The sequence below is a fragment of the Manacus candei genome, unplaced genomic scaffold (genome assembly GCF_025592945.1).
Source record: "Manacus candei isolate 608988 ecotype Guabito, Panama unplaced genomic scaffold, ASM2559294v1 h1tg000013l, whole genome shotgun sequence".
Classification (NCBI taxonomy): domain Eukaryota; kingdom Metazoa; phylum Chordata; class Aves; order Passeriformes; family Pipridae; genus Manacus; species Manacus candei.
Genome location: NW_026138061.1, coordinates 3,992,212 through 4,013,217, shown reverse-complemented (window position 1 = coordinate 4,013,217; position 21,006 = coordinate 3,992,212). Strand labels below are relative to the sequence as shown.

The 21,006-nt window shown below is 41.3% G+C and overlaps 2 protein-coding genes across 5 annotated transcripts; one reads left to right on the top strand and one right to left on the bottom strand.

The window, feature by feature from the left end:
* Window positions 1-1,251: 1,251 nt before the first annotated feature.
* Window positions 1,252-4,921, bottom strand: NDUFB9 (NADH:ubiquinone oxidoreductase subunit B9). Its single transcript, XM_051778590.1, has 4 exons — window positions 4,773-4,921; window positions 4,444-4,636; window positions 2,495-2,608; window positions 1,252-1,484 (listed from the first exon to the last, which is right to left on the bottom strand). The coding sequence occupies exons 1-4, from the start codon at window positions 4,856-4,858 to the stop codon at window positions 1,353-1,355; spliced, it is 525 nt and encodes a 174-aa protein (XP_051634550.1). The 5' UTR covers window positions 4,859-4,921; the 3' UTR covers window positions 1,252-1,352.
* On the top strand, window positions 4,901-20,598 carry TATDN1 (TatD DNase domain containing 1). Of its 4 annotated transcripts, XM_051778585.1 has the most exons (12): window positions 4,901-4,976; window positions 6,220-6,285; window positions 6,896-6,945; window positions 9,256-9,319; window positions 10,530-10,673; window positions 10,771-10,813; window positions 14,238-14,323; window positions 14,428-14,468; window positions 15,861-15,937; window positions 16,617-16,687; window positions 17,588-17,714; window positions 20,340-20,598. In XM_051778585.1, exons 1-12 carry the CDS (start codon window positions 4,955-4,957, stop codon window positions 20,440-20,442), a joined length of 894 nt encoding a protein of 297 aa, XP_051634545.1. In that variant the 5' UTR covers window positions 4,901-4,954; the 3' UTR covers window positions 20,443-20,598. The 4 variants fall into 4 exon arrangements, with proteins under 4 accessions (XP_051634545.1, XP_051634547.1, XP_051634548.1 ...); XM_051778587.1 differs by lacking the exons at window positions 4,901-4,976; window positions 6,220-6,285 and adding an exon at window positions 6,308-6,440; XM_051778588.1 differs by lacking the exons at window positions 4,901-4,976; window positions 6,220-6,285; window positions 6,896-6,945; window positions 9,256-9,319; window positions 10,771-10,813 and having other exon boundaries at window positions 10,540-10,673.
* The last annotated feature ends 408 nt before the right edge of the window (window positions 20,599-21,006 follow it).

The following is a 21,006-nucleotide window of genomic DNA, read 5'->3' as shown; positions in this document are numbered from 1 at the left end:
GTGCCGGCCGGATCCAGGACAGACCCACTGCTGGCCAAGGCCGAGCCCATCAGTGACAGTGGTAGTGTCTCTGGATAACAGATTTAAGAAGGAGAAAATGTTGCTGTGTCACTGCAACAGCAGTTGGAGGGTATGTGAGAGAAACAGCCCTGCAGACACTCAGGTCAGTGAGGAAGGAGACCAGGTGGCACAGTGCAGATTCCCCTGCAGCCCGTGGTGCAACCCATGGTGAGGCAGCTGTGCCCCTGCAGCCCATGGAGGTTCCTGGTGGAGCAGAGATCCACCTGCAGCCCATGCAGGAGCCCATGGTGGAGCAGGTGGATGCTCAAAGGAGGCTGTGTCAGATTAGGCAACTCAGATCTCCTCTCTTCTAGCCCTAAAAATGGGAAAACAGCTGAAGAGCCAGGTTTTCCTATGAGCTTTCACTCTGTGGCTGTATCCCATCTGTTCCCTCTCAAGGTGGTAAGTGAAAGTGTTACCAAAACTTCCTGTTTCTTGTATGGATGCTTTGGGAACGTGGCCAGAAGCAAACAGCTTTTTGTCCCTAGTTCACTGTCATGCAGGCCCGTGAATGAGCACACAAGAGCCATATTCCTCAGCAGCCCACATGTGTTAACTGGGATTCGGTTTATAGGGGAATCAGCTTGCTTCTGGTGCTCCACAGCACTGTTATCCATGCAGGAAAGCACAACACTGTAAGGAAGATTTATGTCTTGTGAGACTTGATATGCAAGTGAAAAATGCAGCAAAGTGCTTAAAGAGGTGGGGAGGGCAAGATGTCTTTATCCCAAATCCAGGTCAGAAATACCCTCGTTCTGGGAGCACCCAAAGCACATTGCTGCTGTCACCATCCTGAAACTCCAGCTTTAACACCTTGCCTGTATTTACAATCACATTCCAAGTTATGGAGCTGATATGAACTATTATTAGTTTTCATTCACTCCCCCCAGGCCCTTCTCCCTCCCACCTTATCCACAGTGGGAGACAGTCTGTTAATCTAGTTATTCTCAGTTTAGTTGCTTATAATTTGATCAAGTTCCCCACTAAATCTGCCTCTCCCACCCCTTTAAGCTTGCGTTCCTCCTCTGGGAACATGAGTTTAGCGTGGCCAGTTTTTTTCAGTCTTAGCTGAGTTTTCTAACTCTGAAAGCTGCCAGAGAACTTGCTCTGGTGTCAGTGCCCTGCTAGGATTTCTCCACAGGCTGGCAGTGAAGTGTGAGTGTGCTAGGGAAGAGCAGTGTACAGGAAAAACACTTTCTCTGTTACTTTTATTTGGCTTTATTCTGTGTTACTTAGAGAAGCACATGGTCACTGACATGTGACCTGCTTACAGCAGACAGACCAACGTGCCTTTACATGGGTATTTCCCGGGGCCGGGTGACGTACTGCCACCACAGCGGGGGCAGGTGCCCTTCCTTCCGAGCTGGAGGCAAAGCTTCAGTTTTGGGACCATCCGCTGGGGTTTCTTCCTCCAGCTGCTTAATCTGTAAGAAAGAGAGAGAATTGCTGTACCACATTAACACACATTCCCATAACTTGGCTCTCAGTGCCCAGGCAGTGAGCAAAACCGGCTCCCCATTTCTGCAGGGAAGAACCAGAGGTAAAGCCTCTGGCTGACAGAGAGGGTTCAGGTTTCCTGACATTCACTTCCACTCAGTAATCACTGCAGGCTCATATTACCTAATTAAGAAGGAATTTCTAGGAGAAAAAAGTGATTTACAACAGAAATTTTACTTAGAAGGTCACTATTTCCATGTAACTCATGTCTACCATTGCTACACTAAACAGGCTGAATTATCCTGCTGCTTTTGAAGCTGCCAGATAATTACAAGTCCAGAACAACTTCCCCAGCAGTCCATAGGAAACCTGTGTTCCTGCACGCCACCAACAGCCCCTCACATGTTTTCAGCACGTTTCTTGAAGCAGCACAAGTGCTGGCTGCCCCTGTTTTAATTCTAGAGTGCCACACTCCATAAAATCCAACTGTTTCTCTACAACTGAATCAAAGGACTGTTCTAAGAACATCAACTTTTCCCAACTGGCCAGAAATTAGTCTCGATTCCCAATCGACGATCGCTGTGGCACATCACATTCCAATGTGCAAACAAAGTGTCAGAGCTCCACAGCAGCAGAAGAGGAATTCTCTGGTCATTAATCTCCTCACATCCCACTTTGGAGTTTGGTTGGTTGGTTTTGGGGTTTTTGTTTTTGTTTGTTTTGTTTTCGTTTTCCACAAAACTGCTATAATAGCCCTCACTAACTGAAACACAGCTGCAGGTTCAGCTTTAACTTTGAATTTCCCTCACGGCCATTCAGAAGCTCTGAGATCTCTCTTGTAGCTATTTTAGGTCAAGTCAGTGTTTCACACTGATGGGTTCCAGTACAGCAGAGCCTAACTGAGACTGCAGTAGGCATTCAATAATTTTTCCAAGAACACATACACAAAATACTTGTGTGCTAAAGAGACTTTACTTTGCATAGAGCAAGCACTGACCTCTTTTTCCCAGCTCTCCCGCTGCAGCTTCTTCCATTGCTCTCGTTTGGCAAAGTAATCAGGATACATTGCCTTCTCAGAAGGATGCCAGAAATCCAAGCACCATTCAGGAATCTGTTAAAGAAAAATATAATTTTATATATATGAAATCACATCTAGTACACACATACAGAAAAAGGAAATGCAATCACTGAAGCCAGTATTACTTCCTGGGTTTTTGTCCATTGTGAAGTACTACATAAAAACACCACTTAAGAGCTACCTGACTACTACAAGTCCCAAGACACATGGCAGAGGTCAGGACTCACAGGAAGACATCACAGCATCCCAAAACAAATCCCAGGTCATCTCAGTTTACTCTGAAGTTCTCAAAATAATTTCTTTCTGGTGGAAGAGAAGATCACATTTCTTCCCTTACTTCTCCTAAAGGCAGAAGAGATCCTTCTCTCCAACTACTGATTTATTTTACTTGACAAAGACAGAACATTACAGTTCGACAACTTCTAGGAAACGAGCAGTTTTATTAGGCCTTTAAAATCTTGATAATGGTCTGACCACGAAGGTATTCACACAATGAAAACAATAAAGCAAAATTCAAAATTCTGCAGCAGGATATCACTAAATGTTTACATTTTAAAGACAAGAACATTGATTAAGAGAAAACAACCCCAAAATACCACCAAAGACCAAGTTCTTAAAAAAAATAAATTTAGAAGTTGCTCCAATACCATCATTTATTCAGTGATATTTAGACTTTCAGTTTCCTGCTGTAATTCTCATCACTGAGTAAACCTTTGAGTGAACAGAAATAGCAGAGCTGCTATTGTAAAAAAATATCCACATACACCAAACTACAATTAAAACCAACCATCAAAGAGCCCAAGATCTAAAAATTACATTTTGTAGCAGCACCCACGATGGGCAGTCACTGATATATCAGATATAACCATCCTTGTGATGCTATTTTGTTAACAGACAACTTTAGCACAGCAAACAGGGCAAAGAAAAGAGAGCATAATCCAGTTTTTATTTATGTATGAAGACTAATCTTGACCATTTATTGCTCAACAGGCCTTTTTCTGACCAGATTCTCTCTCACTATTACCTCTACTACTGCTAAGGCCCTTGACGTTGGCATAAGCTTAAGTCCTTCTCTTCCCTTTTCACTCAGACATTCTTTTTACTGCCTCTCATAAATCTACATCCTATTTTTCCCTTCATGTGGCTTCTTATGCATAAAGATTTGAACAGACCCAGTCTTGCACCAGCACTTTTTTCCAATTCAGGTTAGTATTAACTTCTTGTAAAGCATTAAAAAGCTGATGCCAAGAAAGCAAAAGCTCCATGTTTTTCTATGAAACCTGTGTCTTTGCTTCTAAACAGAACAATCGAGATGGTCAAAGCCTGTAGAAGTGCTTTAAAACTAAATATAAGGTTTCTATTTTCAGGCACAGCTCCTGTCACACAGTTGAGCACAAACACTGCAGCATATCAGGGGAAATTATTAACTTGTACCGTTACTGAAAACGCTGGAAGAATGATGGGACCGAGTGAAGGGAAGTCCCCCCCACAGCCAAGGTGACACCCGAGCAGACCAGAGAGAAACCAAGGCAGTTCTCAGATGGCAGCACAGCCTCCTCCGCGTTGTTCCCTCCCACAGCTCAGCTCCAGCCTTTCCCTGTGCCCGTCTGACCCACCGCGGGGCAGATTCCACCGGGCAAAACGGCAGATTATCATACCAAAAAAACCCCTCAACCCAACCCAAACCAGCACGCAACCAGCTGTGTTCGGACAGATCAGCAAACTCCACCTTCAGGGATCAGAAAAGCAGGACAGCCCCTCCCACACAAGCAGCTGAGCCAAGCTGCGGCCCTAGGGCTGCTCACGTTATATTCGCTAAAAGAAGAGCAAAGCAAGTGCAACAATTCACACATCCCAGGCCACCTTACCTTGTAGCACTCGTATCTCTCGTAGGAAGTGCCCCCGGGGGAGTCGGGGAAGATGTAGGGCTGGGGGTGCTGGTTGGCCCAGAACTCCTCCTCGCCCGCCCTCAGCAGCTGGGTGGCTTTCACCATGTCCTTCACATCCTTGTTCTTATCGAAGCGCTCCCTCAGGAGGCAGGCGAAGTAGCGGTACTTGTCCCTGCGGACAGAGGTCACGCACAGTGAGGACGAAAACACCCCCCCACACCCGGGCCCAGCCCGGCGCGGAGCTGAGCGGCCCCGCTCGGCGGGCGGGCGGACGGACGGACCTCCCTCCCCGCGCCCCTCGCCCTCACCGGTAGATGCACCAGGACTCGAGGTGCCGCAGGGATTTCTTGTACAGCCGCAGCACCTTCTGCTGGTGCGTCAGGTACGCGGCCATGGCGGCCCCTCAGCACCGCCTTCCCCTCCGCGCGGGGGCTGCCGGGAGGGCGGTGCGGGCCCGCCCGCGCTGCTGCCGGAGCCGCCCGGAGCCGCCATGAGCCGCGCCAAGTTCATCGGTGAGGGGGCGGCGGGACGGGCGGGGGGTTCCTGTCCTCGTGTCCGCGGCCCAGGAGCCCCCCGCTCCTCGCCTGGTGCCAGGCTGAGGCGGCCGCCGCCGCCCCGCTCCGTGAGGGGCCGCGCGTAGCGGGAGGGTGCTCAGGATGCGCAGTGCCAGGGCTCGCCCCAGCCCCTCATCCAGGGCTTGTCCCGGTCCTTCATCCAGGGCTTCTCCCAGCCCCTCATCCAGGGTTCGTCTCCTCCCGTCCCAGCCCTTCATCCAGGGCTTGTCACCTCCTGCGGTCCCTCTAGGCGTCCCGGGCCGGGATGCGGCGGCCTTGGAGCCCCCCGGAAGCGTTTGGGAAGGTTTGTGCTGTGTTTGGGAACTGGGGCTGCTCTTCCTCTGTTCCCCCCGAATTTGAGGGGGTTCGGCCGCCCCTCGTCGCCTGTCCCGCTTTGGCGCATTAGTCTTGGTTGTTTCGGATTGTATGGAACTGGCTTGGATGAAAATGTTAACATTCTTAGGAAATTCGACAGGAAACATGTACATAACTTGGTTGGTTCATACTGAAATTCTATATGTGGCTGAACAGCCTAATATTTCCTTGGAAAATTTCCCTTCTCGCTAGAATCCCGGCTGGGAATGTGGGCTCTGGCAGCTGCAGGGTGGCTGTTCCCGGAGCCGGTGCTTTAGTCCTTGGCTGCGAGGCTGCAACACAGAGAAAGCCGTGGGAGCTGAGCAAGGAGGGCTGGGCTGGGCTGGGGCAGCTCCAGCAGTACCTGCATTGCTGGTGTCCTGTCGGTATCCTGTCAGTGCTGCCCGGAGGGACGGCCCTGGGATGGCAGCAGGAGGGAGAATAGGCAGCTGTTAGGAGGCATTCTGCAGCTCCTGCTCTCGCCCATGTGAAGGTTGTATGGGAGATGCTGCATTTTCCCTTCCTTCTTACTGCTTGTTTGCATAAATTTGTATTTTCAGATTTATTTGCAATGAGCAGTATACGTGTGTTTGCTTTGGTGATTATGTGCCTAATACACCCATAGAAGTCTGAAGTTGCACAGAGGCCAAAATATAATTTTTCTGTCACTTCTCGTAAGGAGTAAGTTCTCAAATTATGCAAGTAAACTTCAGCTTTATGCGGCCTGTCAATGTGCTGGTCAGGGGCCATCGAGATAGTTTCTGTGTTGTCTTCTCTAGTTGACTAATGCTCAGAGTAAAATGTAGAGCCACTAAAACTTCTAATTTCTATCTTTGTTTTTCCGTAGATATTGGTATTAACCTCACAGATCCTATGTTCAGAGGAATCTATAGAGGAACACAAAAACATCAAGGTCAGTGTTTTCTTTGTATCTGCTGAAAGACAGGAATCTTCTTGCTAAAATAGAAACCTCTTATGTGTCAGAACGTGAGATTAGAGTTTCTTTTTGCTCCTCAAGAACTGGATGCTTATTTACTAAAGCTTGAAGAAGAAAGTGTGACAAAACAGGTTAGGTGTCCTAAGCAAAATACGTTCTCTTAATTGCTGTTAAGCTGTCATGCAGGTAACTCTGCTTCTGGAGCAAAATGGACAATTGCTGATCTATTTATGTTAGGATTGCGTGGAAAAACTGATGTGGGAATTATGAACAATAGCCTATCAAAGTATTGCATTGCTGAATCGTAGTTACTAATCATAATGTGGGGGTTTTCTGCTCTCATGGCCTTTAGATGTAGATGTAAAAACTGAGAGTCTCCTAAAGTATGTGGAAAAATTTCCGTTGACTTCTTGGATTTAAATTGGATCTCCAGTTACTGTGTTTTGTTAATAGTCTTCTAAAGATTAATCTAATATGTTTTAAAGATTTAATGATAGGAATTCTGACTGCATGAAAGTTGAAAAGTAGTTAAATTATGTTGTAAAACCTTAAGTTCAACTTACATAATTTTTATGAATTTTTGCAGATGACCTTCTGGATGTGATAGAGAGAGCAGTCAAAGTTGGCATTAAAAAGGTAATTTCTTATAATAAAATTGCATTAATATTTTAAACTGTTTTCTAATATTTGGTTTTTTGGTGCTCTCCTACTAAAACAAATGTTTCTGGGATTTGCAATGGAAAATGCAATAACTTCCTTCAGTAGCACAAAACAAAAGTGTTCTGTGCAGAGCGTTGTCTTTGCACAGATCATTAGATGACTATTTAATGATGGTGATGTGTATGTAGAATTTATTTTGTACAGTTTCAACAGAAAGGTGTTCACTTCTGAGCTACTGCAATCAGTTTTCCATGTTAGTTGTATTATGGGCAACCATTCCTTTCTTCTGGTGTCTTATGTGACTCTTAGAGAGTAAGTTGCATGAGGAGTGGCTGAGGGAGCTGGGGATGTTTAGCCTGGAGAAAAGGAGGCCTGGGGGGAACCTTATCACAACTACCTGAAAGGAGGTTGTAAACAGCCTCTTCTCTCAGGCAGCCGGTGACAGGACAAGGTGAAATGGCTTCAGGCTGTGCCAGGGGAAGTTCAGTTTGGACATCAGGAAGAATTTTTTCATGGAAAGGTTTGTTAAACATTGTAATGGGGAAGTAGTGGAGTCACCATGCCTGAAGGTATTCAAGAAAAGACTGGATGTGGCACTTAGTGCTTTGGTTTAGTTGACACGGTGGTGATGGGATAAAGGTTGGACTCGATGATCTTGGAGGTCTTTTCCACCCTTAATTATTCTGTGATTCTTAATCAACAGTTACTGCTGCAGATCAAAACTCACAAACTCTTCTGATTGAGATCCTTCAGATATTTCTGTTTGTAAATGAAATTGGTAACTGCAGAAGAGCTGGCAGTGCCCATAAACTCTTACAGTTGAGACACGTGAACATCTGCTGGTAAATACTGGCTTACATGTATTAAAGCAGCACCATTATGTGAGAGAGTTTGTAACTCTTAACTTGAAATTGGTGTTTTCAGTTACTCTTTTGGTTACAATACTCCAGCCTGCCCCTCCCTCTCTCTCTAAACTAATTGTTGACAAAAATATGAATTAACATAGAATACAATGCATACTGTCACAAACTGTACTATTGCACTAATAAGGCTGCTGGATTAGAAATAAAGAAATAAACACTCCTCTAAAAGAGGAACAAGCCTCTTGGGAGTTTGTTGAAAAACTCTCATCTGAAAAGAGCGGGAAATGAACTGGGAGACAAAAAAAGAAAACTCCAGTGATGGAGAAGTTACCCCACTGCAGCAAATACAGAATCCAGGGTCACTTTTGTATGTACCGTGTAAGTGCTATTTAATCTTCATACCACTCTCTGAAAATAAATGGCAGTTTTCCTATTTTGTGATCAAAAATAGATTAGCTGCATAACTTTTTCAAGATGCACAGTGGATTCAGAAGTGGCATTCAGGAGTTCCCTGTCCTTAGCTGTTTTCAGGCCTCCTACTGCTCTGTACAGTGTCAGAAGCCTGTTCCATCACAGATTGTTCCTACTTGCCTAGAAGCTTGATGTGTTTATTGGAAAATACTTTTATTTTTTCATATAGCTGCTGATTTATGGTAAATTTTTTGTGAAGTTTTGCCCTGTGTTGTATCTAACTGATTCATTTTCAGCTTAACGTTTCTCTGGTGATACTGTTGGGATGTGTCTGTCAGTCATGGAGCATCCTGCAGGAATGTCTGACCTGGTGCTCACTGAGTCTGGTGCACAGCATGTGTAGGGATAAGAGTTGTCCAAAAGCAACGTACTCATAATTTATTAGGACCTAGGGTGAGATATTCTGTAAGTGGTGGTTCAAAAAAGCACTGTGAGCAACAATTCTGGTGTGATAACTTTGAGCTTAAGGTAAAAATAAAAGATCAGAGCCAGAAATTCTTAAAATTGTAATCCCAACTCTGATACAGACTTGTTTTTTGGTTTAATTACTTACTTACTCATGTCTTGTTCTGGGTGTTTGGGAATCTTTGTTTTCCCCACCTGTAAGACAGAATGTTCCTGAGTATCATTTCTTGAATCAAGTATAGTTTTTTGAGTCTAATGAAGGTAGTATTGCTGCAGATATAAGTATTTTGTTTGTGTAATGGTTTAAAATCTCAGCATAGAAGATACTTGATTTAGAAAAAAAAAATCAGATTTTTATACCAAGTGTATTTACTAGCTCCTGAGGGCCATTGAGGTTTGTAGCTGATTTACAAAATCTTGTTATATATATTAGTAATTGTCTTCTGATGTTCTCTGTCCAGATTCTTCATGTATCTGAGTGTTTTCTTAAACATTCTGTTTGATGTTCAAAGAACATACACACTGACAGTACTTTTCTTCTTTCAAGTTTTTGATTACAGGTGGAAGTCTAGAAGATAGTAAGGATGCATTGGAGCTGGCACAGACAAATGGTATTTTCACATTAAACTTGTGTTGTCAGTCAAAAATATAACCTTCTCTTCTCTCAGAATTAAGAGTTCAAAAGGATCTGTCCCAGAGGTGTTTACAGAATCTCAGATTAAAAGGAGAAATTAAATTTCAGATGGGATGAATGCATTGTATATGAGTTTCTGTGTGTTGCTCTGTAGATCCCTGATATTGGAAGGAATAATTCTTTTCTGCAATTTCTATTTCTAGATAAAAATAGAAATTATAAGAATTCCTGAAATAAAAAAATTGATATGTCTCTATTCTAGAAATAAGCTAGAATGCTTATATGGTGTGAAATACTTGGGTTTTGTTGTCTTTTTGTTTTTTTTTTACTTCCCAATCTGTCATGATCAGCTTGATCAAGAGAGGTATCTTTCTTTTCATGGTTCTCCTTTCTTGCTGTGGAAGGGAATATGTCTCTTCTTTTTCTTGAGGCAAATTTCATTCCACTTATGACTTAAATATGTGTTTGAACTAATGCACATGTTAAAGTACTGTTTACTAACAGAAACATAAAATAATTTTGGTTTGAATGAACCTCAGATGGTAATCTGGTCCAACCCAGTCTCCCTCCCCACTTCCATCAAAGCAGGACTGGCTTTAATATTAGGGCAAGTTGCTCAGGGCCTTACCTGGTTTTAACTTTCCCTCATGCTTTTCTATTATCCATAAAGGCACTTAGCAGAAATGTTAGTTTTGGCAAGGTAGTCTAGATTAGATACTTGGGAAATCAGGCAGATGTGACTTGGGAAATTCTGTAGCAGTTTATGTAGGGGCACATGAGGGAAATTGTACACTCTCTGCAGATCTTAGAGCTTGGATAACCAGATGCACGTTGAATGAGATGTGTTTCTAAATGATCTCAAGAGGTCTCTTCCAGCCTCAACAATTGTATGATTTATTGAGGGCTGCTCCACCACAGCAGTCCAGCTTTAAATTGCAGTTCTGAAGTACACTAAGCAATGTATACTAAAAAGACACACACATCCCCCCACTGGAGACACTGTCTGACATTTTTAAAGCAGAAAATATCTGTCTCATAAAATTATTATCAAGATAAAGATGTTCAAAGGGAGTTTTCTGTTAAAACTGTGAGCAATAAAGCACCCCTCCAGATGCAGATATTGTCTATACTTTAGATAAATTTTCTTTTTTTTTTTCTTAAAACCTCTTAATATTCTCTTGCCTTAGACATGTTTTACAGTACAGTTGGCTGTCATCCTACCCGCTGTGGAGAATTTGAGCAGAGTAGCCCCGAACAGTATTTATCTGAATTAAAAAATCTGATTGAAAAGAATAAGACAAAGGTAGTAGCAGTTGGAGAATGTGGCTTAGGTAAGTATTCTCTTAGTACTTCAATATTTGTTTTTCTAGACATGTTCTAAAAAAATCCTAAAATACTAAATGGGTATTTTGTTCTTTCTGTTCATAGATTTCGATAGGTTAGAATTTTGCCCAAAGGACATCCAACTCAAGTAAGAAACTTTTGATGACTATGAATCGACTTGTAGCAATTTACAGGAGTGTTTTCTATCTTGTGTTCTACCATATAACATTGTGTCAGGTACAGACCCTACAATTTGCAGGATTGGGCCCAGGGGTTTTTTGGCAGAAATGGAATTTTAAAGAATTATGCCTACATTCAATTAGTGCTATGCCCTAGATTTTGCTACCTGCCTGGTCTTGACTTAGCATGTCTTTTTCTGTAAAATTGAGCAGAAATTGTGAATTTCTGGGTGTGGCAGATGTCCATTCTCCAAGAGACTTGTGGGAAAAATAACAAATGTAGCATGTGAAAGAATCAGGTTGTTGAATGAAAGGCATGGGGAAGGGAACAGAACTGTCAAAAAAGATAAGTCAGCAGTGGGGAAAAATGAGCTTTTGGTAAGGGAGGTGTTAGCTGGGAGCAGGTAAGTGAGAGATGATCATAAAGGTAATCTCAGGAGGTGGAGAGATCTGTGCATTGAAGTAACACATGTGGTGTAGATACTTAATGGAAAGAAAAAGGCCCTAAAATCAGTCTGCATTCTTGTATCTGGAACTTCTGTCTACACAGGGAACTCCTTGAAAGATACAGGTGATAAATTCAGCTAATCACCTGTAATTACTATTGTTGTAATTATTGTAATTATTATTGTAAATTCAAATAATCAATAAGTTATTAATGAATTGCACTTGCACGTTACTGTTCTGAGTAAATGAGTCACTGGGGGGCAGTGGCTGGTTGTGTTTTCTTCTGATTGCTACATGTTAGCAGGAGGTGGAGTTAATTTCTTCACAATGCTACAGTGAAATACTCAGCGAAGGGAACAGGACTTCTTTTCCTGGTAGAATTCAGCATACATGAAGTTCAGCAAAGCACACCTTGGAGCATTACCTATTTCTTTTCTCTGACGAACACTGATGGAGTATCAGATTTTAAGATGCTTACTGACTTGATGTTATTGGGAGAAAAAAATAAAAGTATCAAAAGACTGCAGCTGAAGACCAGTAGTGACTTCTAACTGGGTACACTGAAACTGAGCTTTGAGGAAAGAGGTGACAGGCTTGATAAGTGAACTAAACAAAGGGGGGTGAAATGCGAAATGCACGGAGGCAGTTCACTGCATTTCAGCTGCTCCGGAGCTCAGGTGTAGCTGTCACAAGGATAGCTGGCAAGCAGCTGCAGAGATCCCCCACAGAAAAGCAGTATGGTAGTTTCCCAGGCAGTAATATCAGAGCATGCCCTCTGTTTTGATACTTAATCATTATTTTTCTAATTAGTTATGCTGCATTTTCTTTTGGATTATTTTCACCTGTAAAAAATGAACATTATTTTCAATCCTTTTTCTTGGATTTAAAAGCTAGTAAAGGTGATAATCTAATAAAGATGAAAATCCTTTGTTGTAGCATTCCTAAGAATTTTTATTCTCAGAATTTTTCTCTATTCTCAAAACTTTTCCAGAAGCAACATAGAATCAGCATATGTTCAGTGACAGTCTATTTGCCCAAGAGAAAAGGTTGTTCCTTAAGCACTGGAACTGGTCAGGTTTAGTTTCCTACTGAATTATTTTGTTATCATTCTGTTCACTTTATCTGGTTTCTTCACGTTTTTCTAGAGTTTGTGTTTTTTAAATTTTTATTTTATTATTATTTTTTCTCTTCAATAACTTCACCTCCCCTTTCTCTTTGGTAGGCCAAGGAGCAACATGTGTTGGGCTTCAATGTTGCTAGGAATGGAAGAAGCTTGAGTTGTCTTTTCATTTGTAGGGACACTAAACTTTGTACTTTCAAGGCCACTACCCTTCTCAAAATTAGATTGAAATTGGCCAGTTAGGTTACTTAGGGTGCTCATTTGCAGCTCAGTTTCTAAAACCTCATTCCCATATGAAACAAGTACTCTGGTAAAAAAAAAAAAAACACACCAGAAATCAGGCAATTGTAGCTCTTTAACCACAAGAGCAATCATGAGTTGCAATTAATTTAAGCATGGTGTCTAGACAAAGACTGAAAGTAGGTGTAATTCTCATTTTCATGCCAGTTTTCAGCTGATTTCTGTTTCACCTGTTTTATCTCAAAGATTTGCATTGATTAACAAGGAAGGTAACTTTGATCTGAGAAATATCAACCTGTAATATACAAAAAATAGTGAAAATGGCATGAAATGAAATGACCAGTTGCCCATTTTTTTTGTTTGTTTGGGGTTTCTTTAGGAAAATGGTAAATCAAACTAATGGTTTGCTGCCACTTTCTCCTGATTGATATGTGACTCATACACAGCAGTATGTGGTCACTGAAGTTTGCCTTTGAAATGTGGCTGATAACTGAAAATGGGAGTTCCCCAGTGCCCTGAACTGTTTTTAGCAGCAACACCTGAAGAAATCCAGTATGTGCATGGAGCCCCAGCCTGCTGGGACGGGCAGTGCTATTCTCCTGCCTCATCCAAATAACATCCTCTTTCCAATTACATGTGGATACTGAGTCACCTGGGCACTGTTGGCCTTGTGCCAGGCCTAAGTTCCTCTACTGTGTTTCCTGAGCACTGGTGATTTGCGTGCCTGGTGGCAGCAGAGATGTTCAGTGGTAATGCTCACAGAGCAGAACTAGCTGCAAATCACAAGCACAGGTTAGTTCAGTGCTAATTAGTTTCCTTTGGAAACTGCATTGGGGAACTTGGCTACCTGGTTACCTTCCCCCTGCCCATGTTTTAGTGTGTCTTGGTAGGATGGGGCCTTGCTGTTCCCACTCCTTCAAAGGCAACTCTAAGAGTAGAAGGTAAGAGAGGGATAAAAAGGAGTGAAAAGGAAAAGATGCAGGCACACAAAGGAGAGGATGGAAAACAGGTGAAGATAATAGGTAGAATGGGGCAGAAGTGTGATGTCTAATATTGGTATTTGTTCCACCCCAAGAGAGAAAAGACTGCCCTCCCTGGATTGTCACTTCCAGGTCAGCAGCTCTGGTGCAGCTTTGGCCATTTGAGGCTTTAGAAATAGTGATCCCTCACTGCTTTTTTAAGTCCTTCTTGAAATAGTGGTCTCTGTGTCATCCACACTCTCCCATTCCTGACATTTCAAAACTTCGTGGAAAGAACAGTCAGTTTCTCTTTCACTAAAAATAAATAAATAAACCCGAACTCCAGCTCCCACATTACACAAGAGCACATGCTCAGCATATACACACATTGTGGCTCCTGCAGTACTGATGCTCTTGGCCACTAACCTGTCTTCCAGCACACACCACTGCTACAGCAATATACCACGGGAAAGAGTTTCTTTTAAATCCTTGGCAGGTAGGAGCTTTTGAATGGCAAATCCGTTAATTCTGTGTTTAGTTCTGGAGGACAGAAGCTGGAAAAAACTTTTACTGACTTAATTTGCTCTTACACAGAGTTTCTGTTTAAAGGTGATTTTTGTTTTACAGGTATTTTGAGAAACAGTTTGACTTGTCAGAACAGATGCAACTGCCCATGTTTCTCCACTGTAGAAACTCACATTCTGAATTTTTAGGTGGGTTTTGTTTGAGAATTTCATATTCAGAGCAGATTCTGAATATGAAAATGTTTCATCTTTGTCTGTTATAAAGCTGTCTTACATTTTTATTTATTTCGTAGAGATAATGAGAAGAAACCGAGATAGATTTGTAGGAGGGGTGGTAAGTATGGACTTAGTGTAGCATTCATTTTTACAAGTATGTGTGTGAATATTGTTGCCTAGTATGCAATTTCTTGTTTGTCATGGAATCTGTGTGGGCTTCTTGTTACATGAATTAAGTTATTAGTAATCAGTAAGTTTTCCAGTCCGTTCTAGTATTTTTATTTCCATTGCTTATTCGACAGAATTTTTTGCAAGGTAAGAAGATAGGCTGAGAAAAGCTCTGCAGCTGACGTGAGCAGTTTTTCTGGGCCTGTCAGAAGGACAGTTTAAGCACCTGATAATTGACATTGGCCTTTTCCCAATTCGTCAGTGTCTGTAACTGCAATGCATTCAGACCACAGATAATTTAGATGCATGTTCCCAGTGGAGGCCATAACCTCAAACATTTGCTTCTGACGTTAGATATCACTTTTAAGTTAGATCCAGATGTAACTTTTGATTACTTTATGTCTTTAGATCATGTTTTTTAATTCAAAACAAGAATTTTAATTCAATAACAGGAAAAGCTTTGGGTGAAATGGTTAAGGAAGTCCAGCAATGCTCTTTCAGGTTTCCATTATGGCTGGGTTTTCCAGAAGTAATAAATGCTTGAATTATTCTATCCTAATATCAGACCACACCTCCTACAAGAATATCTCAGTCCCCAGGTTTGCCCTTTTTTACCACAAAACCCTTGCCCACGCTCAGTACTTTGCATGTTCCACTCTTACATAATGCTGTAAAGTCTCTCCTTCCTTCCTTCCTTTCTTTTTTCTGCACAGCCTGTAACCAGGGGAGAAATGAGCAGGAATCCTCTGCAGCTGCCTGTCCCCCTCAGAGCATGGGGAAGCAGAGCAAACAGGCTCTTTACTGAGGCTGAGAAGCTGCAGTTCCCAGATGCATTAAACTGTGACCCTCCACTTGCCTCTCCAGGCCCTGGAATGACCAAACAGACTGTCTCTCTAGTTCCAGTGGACTAAATCTGTGGAGAACAAACTGCTGCTCTTATGGTATCCCCTGACAGTGCCCTGTAGGGAATAGTGAGGAAAAAGTGTGAAAATTAATCATGCACAGGATTATTTCCTGAGTATGATCTCCTAGCTATCAGCTACAGGAAGTTCCTGGGCCAAAAGAATATCTCTGGATAGGCCTTTTCTGCCCATATTTATCACTAATAAAGCATGTAACCACTTTCAGTACAGTATTCAGGTGACTTCAGCCTGAACTTTGCCCAAATTCAGAATCAACTGAGCCATGTCCCGTCTTTATGTTTGTGCTGATGTGTAGTGCATACTGTTAAAGGTATTTGATGCACATAAAAACTAATACATACTTTTAAATTATTGGAGTTTTAATAAAAGCACTTTTATATTTGTATGTATCTGTGCATCTATATTTATATATGTTCTAGGTGCATTCTTTTGATGGCACAAAGGAACAAGCAGCAGCTCTAATAGATTTGGATCTTTATATTGGAATAAATGGCTGGTAAGTTCTTTATAAGAAATACAACTGTTCAAAAATGGCAGCTGTAGTGAACTCATTGCTTTCTTTTAAACAATGAGGTCAAGCTTTCAAAGCTCACTAGACTCTTAATCATCTGACAGATTTAGAATTACTCTCATTAGCCTGTTAGCCATAAAAAGTTCTTACCTTGCAGCTCAGTGAGCTAATCTAGTGTTAGGTCCAGTCCACTGTCCCTCAAGTCAATCCTTGTTTGTAAATAAATACGGTTGTTGAACGTGGGAGGAGTCCTGAGGAGTCTTTAAAAAATAGCCTGATTTTAAGCTGCCATGTCAAACTCAGGAGAAATGCAAATGTAACCTGAGCACTGCATCTCCTGGTTATGCAGCCAGAATTCTCAGCAGTCACCTGGCCCAGCGCCAGCCAGCACCACTTTGTGAGGCGCAGGGGCTGTCACCAGACCAGGAAGGGCACCCAGGCAGGGATTCAGCAGCTTACTGGGGTGAGATGGCTTCTCTCAGTAACTCAAAAATTGCTATTTTCTGCAAGTTTCAATTTACAGGCAGCATTGTTAAGAAACGAAGCAAACCTTACTCATTAACAAAATTATTTCTGAAGCTGCCTTTGCTCCAAAACATTTCAACAGGCAAAGTAATTACTTTTATACACGTTTTATATTTTCTTTAACCTCTTTATTTTCTAGTTCACTGAAAACAGAAGCCAACTTGGAAACACTGAAATCGATTCCTAGTGAGCGATTAATGATAGAGACTGGTAAGATTTTGTATCTTGTTCAGTTTGTGACTTCATCACTATTGGGCAATGAAATACGCTGGTATAGCAATGATAAAGGAGAACTGAGACCTTAGGAGTTCAGAGTAGGAAAAGGACTGGCTGTTTCTCCACTTGGGAAAGCAGTTTACAGGCCCCAGAAATACTCCTTTTCAGCCTTCTGCTGGAAGGAATAAGCTGCTGTGTCAGTTCCTGACATTGCAGAGGAAGATGAAAAGGACAAATTGACAAACCCAGATTTTTAAATGTACCAGAATCCTGCTTGAATATCTTTTAAAATGTAGCTTGCTGGAGATGTGCCAAGCACAGGGAAATGGCTATGAGCTTGCCACTGGCAGCAGTAACAGCATTTGGAAACAACTGTTCTTTAAATGAAATAGGTGGAAGAATGGTTGAATTCCCCTGAGCTGTCATTTTAATGGACTGACTAGGGATGCCATGTTTTCTTTTTTCATGTTTATTTCAGTTATCAGTAACTGGCTGTTACAGAATTTATTTTAATTTCTGAATCTGAGAAAGGAAAACCACAAACTGCCTAAATCCTTAAGTTGATTTGCACATGAAGTACAGACCTGTTACACAGGAAGTTTCTGTGGAATGCAGGCAGTGTATCTGGCTATCTCTATCATGTCAAGGGAAATTAGTGTTATGTACTGTGTACTATTGCTGATTTTTTTCAAATGTAAAATCCTGAAGGTAATGGTATAAAAATGCAAGGACTGTAAAGATGTTAAATTGTCCAAATCTCTTAAATTTCATTTTGAATTGAAAGTCACTGCTAGCAGAAGATTGCAAGAAATTTTGTCTGTAGAAGTAGTTGATTAAACTATCTCATGCTATTCTCAAACAATTGCATACTCCTTTTTTTTCATATGAAACTAGATGCGCCTTGGTGTGGAGTGAAAAATACTCACGCTGGATCAAAATACATTAAAACTACATTTCCAACAAAAAAGAAATGGGAAAAAGGGCACTGCTTGAAGGACAGAAATGAACCCTGCCACATAATGTAAGTGTACTACTGTACTATTATTTAAAATACCTAAAATCTCACATGAAAAAAAAATAAAAAAGAATCAGTTCATTAGTAATGTAGTAAATAGAAATTCATTCCAAATGTACTGAAACTTGTGCAAGGTTTCGCTTTATAGGCTGTGGAAAAAATTACAAAGTCCTAATTTTCTCACTTCAGCAATTTTGGATGTAAAAAGCTCTCTGAAATTGAAACCAGTACTGTTTTTATCCTTTCACTTGATACAGTGGAGAAGAGGTTAAACCCTGTAAAATAACCTGACTTGAATATTCATTTCATTCAGTTGTTCAGGTAATTTTTAAAACTGATCCAGCCCTGAGGATCAGGGAACAGTCCCCCAGAGGGGACAGTGCTGAGGCACCAGCAGTGCCTGTGCCACTGCTCCTGTCACAGGGCCCGTGGCACCAACTGCCACAACATACATTTGGTCAGGGCTGTTTCCTCCTTCTGCTGCTGTGCCACAGTTTAGATATGACTGACAGCAGCCAACATACAGAGTAGTGAAAGAAAACTCCAGGGGCTTATGGACAAAGTTGAAAAGTACAGAAACACCTCCTTTCTGGTTCCCCACAGAGGTGTGAAAAGCAGGAAAATGTATTGTTTTAGTGAAAATGTTTAGTTATCTGCTTTAAATAGCACTGATAGATGAAATGCGTGAGTTTTCAGAATTCCCTATTTCAGACTAACTTTTGAAATACTGCACAGGGTAGTACTAAGGATCAGCAAGGTCTCTAAAGTTTGAGAACTGAAGGGAATTCTGCTTTTGGAGAGATGTGAAGAAACTTAGAAAACCACTGATGATGCTAAAAGCATAGTTTAAGCTTACATAGTGGCAGCTCCTAGTGTTCAGATACATTTTGTCCAATTAGGTCAATTGTAATACTCTTTGAAATTGGTTTAATCCACCTTTTACACATTTGAAGAGCACGTTAGCATGGAATGGCTATTTTAAGACTTTCTAGGGTCAGTCTATGATTTTGGAGTGGGGAAAGAGATTAACTGAAAACAGTTTTCTGATCACAAGCAGAGGGCCTCTACTGTTACTATTTCAGCAAGCCTGTGTGTTAACACCCCCACATCTTTGTCTGCTGCCTTAGTTGTAGCTTACAGGATTATTTCAGAAACCCTAGAATTGGAAATGCACAGAATCTGTCCTAGATTGGTACAAAAATGCTTTTGCTTTCCTTTATAAAACAAATTCTTGTTTGTTTGAACCTTACTTCAAAATTACCATCTCTTTAACATTTATTATAAGCTGTACTAATTGTAAATTAGTAACTTGAGAATCTGTTAAACCTTAAGAAAAATGAAGAATGATAACAGAATTGATATCTTGTGACTTCTGAAGTAGCAAAATCTGGTGTGAGAGAGTTACTCAGGCCACAAAGTGTATTTAATGTTTAGGGCAGGAGGAATTTTCCACTTGTCTTTTACTGGTGCTGGACACCTTTCAATTTTGATGGCGATATTTCTGCTTCATATATATATTTATATATTTAGAACTGCACTACTCCCCTTGGAAGCTATTTTTTAAAAAATTTTAGCCACAAGAACCTTTTTTCTCCTTCAGCAGTTTCACATACACAGTGTTACAGTAACACATGGCATTCTACTGCATCCAAGTGAGAAGAGATATGTAAACCCTACCAGGAGTATTCCAGGGTGAACTTCTTTGGTATTTGTTACTTATTTCTGTGTAGGCCTGATCTCACCCCATCTCATTTGTAACAGCCCCTTAAATCAAGAAGCCATTTTCCTAATTCTGGATCTGCATTCCAGCAATTATTAAGAGCAACTTTTTCTCCTCTCTCTTCCTTACTAAACAGAAGTTTAGCTATTGTGTCAGTTTAGAGGCAAGATCCAAAAACCACCAAACCCTACCAAGCTTCAAATTCTTGCTCTTCACTGTGAAGTTCCATTCTACTGCTAGAAAAATTAAAGTATGACATATCTTAGGAAATGTAGAGAATATTCCTTTTTTTAAGAAAGATTGATACACAATCAAGAAAATATGTGCAGAGAAGAGCTTGTGGCTTGGTTAACAGTATCCATCCCATTTGTTTTGCCTCCTTTTCCTGGCTTGTATGAAGACCATGTTCATTTAGTGTTTATGGCAAATATCTGACCACATTAATCACAATTAAGCTAGAGAACAGGGAAGTAGGAGCAGGTTACTTTGGCAGCTGTGTTGAGATAAGGCTGTATCTGGAATTTAAGCTTTGCCATAGACCAGTCTATTCATAGTGCAGCTTTAGCCTTGAAAGGCTAATGAGTTTTAGTCTGAAAAATGAAGACCATTGATAAAGACACCCACAAAATGACACTTTCTTCGAAACAGAAAGCTGTTTAATTACCTCCAAACAAGAGTCAAAAGAGCAAAGATGAATCTGTACCAGTGAGCAACCAGTGTTCAGTGTAAAGGAAATGGCAGTTAGTGACTTAAAAGTGAAGCTATTTGCATATCTGAGCACCCTGCCCTACTGCTCTCAGCATAGGTTTTTATTCCAGGTTAATCTTGGTGACTTGTACACACACATGCAGCAGTCTGAAGTACATTCAGTACTGGGTTTCAGTCTTCTAATATCAATCTTTCTTTTTTAGACAAATACTGGAAATTATGGCGGCAGTAAGAGAAGATGACCCGCTTGAGTTGGCCAACACTCTATATAACAACACTATTAAAGTCTTCTTTCCAAATATATAAGGTTGTTTTTCTTACATTTATTCAGCATAACTTCAGTAAATATATTGCAAAAACTTAAAAATCATCATACCTGCAAATCCTAATCAATGGAAGCCAATATGTAGTGGGTTTTGGGTTTTTTTTTGGTACAAGATTAAAGCTGCTTTTGAAAAGGTGGTCTGCATCTGTGCAGTTTCTCAGCCCTGTTCCCCTTTCATCAAGATTCAGGATCAAGTTCAAGGCCAGCCCAAGCCTGCAATTCCTGTTAACATCTGGATGCATCACAGGATGAGCACCAGGCTGCTACGTTGGTGCGTTGAGCACTTCAAGCTACTGCTGCAGTTCAGAGGGGTCGAACACATCCATGCCATGTGCTTTGCTGCTTCCCCAGAAAGCTCAGCAGTGTTGCCTTTTGTTCCATATACGCAAATGCTGTAACATTAATTCTAACAACCTATATTTTTAATTATTTTATTTTTTTAAAAACACAGCTCACTAGTTTTTTGCGATAAAGCTCTGCTAATACTGAATTTATAAGTAAAGCTGCTTTGGCTCAGGGTTTTCATTTCCTATTTGACCCGCTGA

Bases quoted from the DNA above. Each gene is read 5' to 3' on its own strand.
- TATDN1 (XM_051778585.1), top strand. From the start codon at position 4,955: ATGAGCCGCGCCAAGTTCATCG. The intron at 10,674-10,770 runs GTAAGTATTCTC...TTCTGTTCATAG, and splicing joins AGTTGGAGAATGTGGCTTAG to ATTTCGATAGGTTAGAATTT. The intron at 10,814-14,237 runs GTAAGAAACTTT...TTTGTTTTACAG, and splicing joins CCAAAGGACATCCAACTCAA to GTATTTTGAGAAACAGTTTG.
- NDUFB9 (XM_051778590.1), bottom strand. From the start codon at position 4,858: ATGGCCGCGTACCTGACGCACCAGCAGAAGGTGCTGCGGCTGTACAAG. The intron at 2,609-4,443 runs GTAAGGTGGCCT...TTTCTTTAACAG, and splicing joins AGAGATACGAGTGCTACAAG to ATTCCTGAATGGTGCTTGGA. The intron at 1,485-2,494 runs GTCAGTGCTTGC...TCTTTCTTACAG, and splicing joins GGGAGAGCTGGGAAAAAGAG to ATTAAGCAGCTGGAGGAAGA.